This window comes from Manacus vitellinus, unplaced genomic scaffold, assembly GCF_001715985.3.
Source record: "Manacus vitellinus isolate BGI_N305 unplaced genomic scaffold, ASM171598v3 scaffold_87_pilon, whole genome shotgun sequence".
Classification (NCBI taxonomy): domain Eukaryota; kingdom Metazoa; phylum Chordata; class Aves; order Passeriformes; family Pipridae; genus Manacus; species Manacus vitellinus.
In genome coordinates this window covers 848,382-853,921 of record NW_021940854.1, presented here as the reverse complement: position 1 = coordinate 853,921, position 5,540 = coordinate 848,382, and the positions used below count along the sequence as shown (strand labels likewise).

General features: G+C 55.4%; 1 protein-coding gene across 1 annotated transcript; it reads left to right on the top strand.

Annotated features, from left to right (window-relative positions):
- Positions 1 to 6: 6 nt before the first annotated feature.
- Positions 7 to 2,856, top strand: PLPBP (pyridoxal phosphate binding protein). The gene is made up of 7 exons (XM_025896417.2): positions 7 to 123; positions 570 to 605; positions 1,142 to 1,217; positions 1,387 to 1,521; positions 1,635 to 1,777; positions 2,249 to 2,347; positions 2,618 to 2,856. The coding sequence occupies exons 1-7, from the start codon at positions 73 to 75 to the stop codon at positions 2,753 to 2,755; spliced, it is 678 nt and encodes a 225-aa protein (XP_025752202.1). The 5' UTR covers positions 7 to 72; the 3' UTR covers positions 2,756 to 2,856.
- The last annotated feature ends 2,684 nt before the right edge of the window (positions 2,857 to 5,540 follow it).

Here is a 5,540-nt window from a genome sequence, read left to right as displayed (position 1 = left end):
CCGGTGGTCCCGCAGGGGCTCCCAGCTGTGCAGCCGCGGCTCGTGGCCGTCAGCAAGACGAAGCCGGCGGAGATGGTGATGGAGGCGTACAGGCACGGGCAGCGCAGCTTCGGGGAGAACTACGTGAGTCTGGGGGGACCACGGGGCTGGGAGAGGGACCACGGGGCTGGGAAAGGCCCTCGTGTTGAGGGCACAGAATCCCAGAATCATTGGGATTGGAAAAGCCCTCCCAGAGCATCAAGTCCACCCTGTGCCCCATCCCCACCTTGTCCCCCAGCCCAGAGCACTGAGTGCCATGTCCAGTCCTTCCTTGGACACCTCCAGGGGTGGACACCTCTACCACCTCCCTGGGCAGCCTCTTGAACAACCCTTTCTATGAAGAAATTCCTCCTGATGTCTCAGGGCAGCCCAGTTTGGGTGGCTCTGTGGGTGGGGGGCCAGGCTTGGTGACAGCATCACCCCCTGGCCTCGTGTTTTTGGGGCTCCTGTTGGTCCCAGGGACACACACCCCACAGACACTGATCTTACATGTGCCGTGGGTTTAACGGGATTCTCCTGCATTCTCCCAGGTTCAGGAGTTGCTGGAAAAGGCATCAGACTCAAGAGTAAGTACTCAGTCCCCTTCATATTTTCTTCCTTGTATAGCTGTGTCCTGAGAGCTGTTCAGCCAAAGTCCTGGTTTTTGTTAGGAATTTCACTGGATCCTTGCCTTTGCAGATAAATGGTGGGTTATTCTTAGCTCTCTACCCCGTTCCCCCTCCTGCCTTGCTGGCTCCAGAGGAGTCTGAGAATACATGTGCCTTAGTCATGATTTGTCTGAACAGTGCTGTGCCTTTTGTGCTTTCTGTAGGAGAGGCACAGTCCTCGTTTAAAAGAGATGTTAACACTCAGTTTGGGGAAAATATAATTTTATGACTGTTGTAAAAGAGCTTTGCCTTCCTTATTCCCATGGACAGCATTCCCTGCAGCCACAGCCCCTTCCCTCTCCAGGCTGTGCAGCAACCTCAGCACAACCACGAGTTGAGTCAACAAATGAAGAAATTGGGTGTCTGGTGTTTGTCTGTGGGCAAACTAAGCCCGAAGGGCTGCGTGGGGGAAGAGGGAATTGTCGTTCCAACCTCACTGTTCTCTCTGCTTTCAGATTCTGTCGTCTTGTCCAGACATCAAGTGGCATTTTATTGGCCACCTGCAGAAAAACAATGTCAACAAGCTGATTGGTAAATCCTGCTTGATTCTGTGTGGGCCACAGTCTCTCAGTGTCAGGGGAGGTTTAGGCTGGATAGTGGGAAAAGGTTCTCCCCAAAGAGGGGGAACTCCCCGACACCCGCTCTAGGGACAAACACTCCTGTGCCAGCAGGATTGCCTCAGCCTTTGTTTCCTCCCCAGCTGTCCCAAACCTGTTCATGTTGGAAACAGTGGATTCTGTGAAGCTGGCAGACAGAGTCAACAGCTCGTGGCAGAAAAAAGGGACATCCCAGAAGCTGAAGGTCATGGTGCAAGTTAACACGAGTGGGGAGGACAGTAAGTGGCCCTTTCTGACTCCTGTTCAGAGAACCTGAGCAGGATGGGCTGGTTTGTGCTCTCAGAGTGTTTCTCTGGCAGGGCTGGGCACAGATCTCCCTGGTTTTTTCCAGGTAAGCACGGCCTTCCCCCTGGAGACACCACGGCTGCCGTGGAGCACGTGATCAACAAGTGCCCCAGCCTGGAATTTGTGGGGCTGATGACGATCGGCAGCATCGGGCACGACCTCAGCAAGGGCCCAAATCCTGACTTCCAGGTAAGATTTTCTAGGAGAAAATGTCACTGTGGGCTGGTCTCCTGTTACAGTTTGTCTGTCCCTGAGAAACCAGTCTGAGTCAGGCTATAAGACTGTAGAAACACCATGCTCAGAGCAGTGCAGAGCCCTCAGTACCAGTGTCAGTGCAGGTGGGAGGCTCCTTTCTGCAGAGCATTTCTCCCATCCCTCCTCTGCAGCTGCAGCCCTGATGTTGGCAGGGCTCCCCGTGCAGCAGTTGCTGTCCTGGAGCCTGTGGCCCAGGTGAGGTTTCAGTCAGCCTCCTCTGTGTTGTCCATAAATCTGGGAAATCTCCAGGCATTGTTACACCACTTCAGTGGGAAATGTGGGAATTACATTTCCTGTGTGAAGGAGACTTCAGAGACAGGCAGGAGTCGTGGTCTGTGGCACCCTGGAAGGGAGCTGGCGTGGCTGTCAGGTGTGTGAGCCTCTCCTCTTCCCCTCTCCCTGCAGATGCTGCTGTCCCTGCGACAGGAGGTGTGTGAGAAGCTGAATCTCCCCCTGGAGAAGGTGGAGCTGAGCATGGGCATGTCCACGGACTTCCAGCACGCAGTGAGTGTCTTCCTCCTGCCGCCCTTCCCGTGGGGAACAAGAGGACCTGCACCCCAAATTCCACCCAAACAGGCCTCTTGCATGGAGATCCCAACAGTGCTGTTCCATGAAAAACAGCTCTGCTGGTCCTGGGGTAGATTCCTGGGATCAAACCAGCCCCTGGGTGGCGAGTGTGGGGGAAACTGTCCTTCTGTGACATGGTGAGAACCGAGGCTGGTCACAGGGGTGGTGGCACCCCTGCCCTGACCTCCTCCTCTCTGTCTCTTCCAGGTGGAGGTTGGATCCACAAACGTCAGGATTGGGAGCACTATCTTTGGAGAGCGGGATTATTCCAACAAAGCCGTCGGGGGCAAGGCCCCCCCTGGAAGTAAAGGCCAAACAGAGGCTGTGACAGTGCAGGGGCAGTAGGTGGAAAACAAAACCCCTCCAGAGGAGAGACCTCGCTGCTGGGAGACCTCACTATGCATTTTACCTCCCTCCATGTCGGCACCTGATCCTGGTGGTGAGGGGGAATTCCTCGGAGCAGAGGCCAGAAATGCCTCATAACCATCATGATTTTAGAGCACCCCTAGAAACTGGAAATCTTTATAACCAACAGATGATGAGGAAGTTGGTGGCTGAAAGTGGCTGTGGTGTCTTGGCTCCTCAGGGTCATCCAGGACAGAGACCTTGGGGTGACTGGGTTGGGCAAACAAGTGTTTGTCAGGCTGGAGCTGCTGCCCAGTGAGGTGGGTGTGACCTGCAGCAGTGATTGCTTTCACTGAGGACTAAATTCTTCATTAAACAAGCTGTGATCTTGCCAGAAACCCATCAGTGTTTCCCCAAATAGGAGTTTTGGACGTGGGATGGTTATGTGGGAGCTGGGATAGGGCCATGCTGTGACACTGGAGAGACCATGGCCATGGAAACGGGGCAAGTGCCAGACACAGGGGGCTGTGAGGAGCTCAGCTGCCACCAGGAGTTCATGGTGTGATGTTCTGGCTGCACATCACAAGTGTGGGAGTGTCTTTTGGGCTCAATTCTGTTATTTTCAGGCTGACATTCACTTTTCCCATGTCTCCATGTCTGCCCAGATCTGGAATGCTTTCCCCCTTCCCTTCCTTTCCCCTCCTCTGTTGTTGGGAATTATTTTCATCCTGCCTAGTAGTTTTGACGCTGTTTTTTTGGTCAGAAGGGGACTTTTTCTGCCAGGTCCCTGCTCTGCCACCAGCTTGCTGTTGCTTTCCAAGGTGAGTCCCACCTCCTCTACACCTGTGAGAGGATAACATGCTTGGCTCAGGGCAGCAGGGAGGTTTYYTKGGRAAARKWMYTYMRRAARGGRARKWWTWWTKKYCCMMYKSMWTYYWRGKTYMYKRAAAAAAAATCCTTTGGCCACTGAGAGAGCTGTGTCTTAACATCCTAAGTGCTGGTCCAGCCTTCCCTGCTCCTGGAAGAGGGAAGTGGGACTGTCACTGCAGTAACTTTCCTTCAGGTGTGAGCAGAAGCTCCTGTTGTCCCGTGCTGTTTGGCCAGTCTCACAACCTGTGTTGCAGCTGATTTTTGGGCTTTTGTGGCTGCTAAGAGGAGGAGGCCTCGGCTGCCAGCAGAAACATCCTCCCCAGGCTTTGCTCTGTGTGCGTGTGGTTAAATCTCGCTGTTGGTTCCACTCTCTAAACGCTGAATGTAAATGAAGAGTCACCTCCAACACCACCCTGTTGTAGCTCTGTGGTTTAGAAGCAACGTGGGGTCGGAGCTGCCCTCCCTGCGCTGCACCATGTGTGGTTCCATAGTCCAGTAATAAAAAGTGATGAGTTTTAATACCATCTGTGCCAACTCCAAAGCTATTAAAGATGTTATTTTTATGTTCCAGCGTGGTGAATAAATGGCCTGGGCCGGTCTTGGAGCTGTTTCCCCAGCCTGGAGCTGCCCTAGGAGCTGGGAGGAGGGTGGTTGAAAGGCAGCTGAGGCAGAGCTGGCAAAGAAAGTGAAGTGATTTTTGATCTGAAGGGTCAAAACCGAGCTGGTCGGTGCCTCGAGCTGTCCCCGGAGCAGCCTCTGGGTGGCGGTGCTGTCGCGGTCACGGGGCCGGGACAGGTCAACGACGGGTCCCAAAATCACCTTGTTTCCCACCTGATGGCCGGAGTGAGGTCCTTCCTCTTCCTCCTCCTCTCTCCTCCCGGAATTTCAGCACCGCGCCCTCACCGGGACCCTCGTGTTGGCAAATTCCTGCACAGGAAAAGCCTCTGGGGTATTTTACACCTATTCTGTCTGAACCCGAGTCCAACGTGCAGGGGCTGCAGAGCCAGCCCAGCCCTGGCCCCGGTGGTTGGAGCCTGGGGGGGTTTGTTCACCCCTCACTGGTGGCCCTTCCCCACTGGCTGTGGCTCCAACACGGGCTGCACTGCAACAGTTTGTTTGGGCACAGGGCAGGGGTGGGCTTACACTGGGAATTCTCTTCTGGTGTGGCTCACCTCCCCTCTGGCTTTTCCTCTCTCAGGCGTTTTTTGTATCTCATTTCCTGAGCTGGGACTGGGCTTTAGCCAAGCTTAAAGAAGTGATGAATGGTTTAAACTGGGAGGTGAGTGCGCTGGGGTGGCTGTGGGGGAGAACAAGCCTTGTCCTGATGTCTTTGCCGTGGAACTCTGGCTCATCACTGTGGTATTTTAGGAGCAGACTGGCTCAGGAAAGTGTGTGGTCTTCTGGATTGCTGCTCAGCCTGCACCCTGCCTGCTGAAACATTCAGCTCTGCTGGTGGCCTCCTGCACGAGGCTGTGGCACAGCAGGGCCTCTTGGTGGCCCTGGGGCTGCTCCCTGCCACGGGACACCTCTCCCCTGCACTCAGGCTGGTCTGGCCCCTGCTCCTGTGGGGATGAGGCTGGGTGCTGGGCTGGAAGAGCTGGTGCTGGGCTGGAACAGCCAGTGCTGGGCTGTGACAAGGCACTGGAGAGGAGGGACAGCAGCAAGAGCATCTGCTCCTTCCCCTGCAGCTGCTTCTCTCACCCGTGAAGCTTCCAACTGACTTTTTCCCTCATGCCCGAGAGCTTTGCTGTGCTCCCCACGTGTCCCAGCCTCCCCAGAGCCGGAGCAGCCCACGGGCACCTCCCGTTCCTCCTCGAGGAGCCCACCCGGGGCCCAGGGCAGGAGGGTGCGGAGCTGCGGGGTCGGTGACACCAAACACCTGCCCAAGGGAGCGGGCACAGACCACCCACTCCCT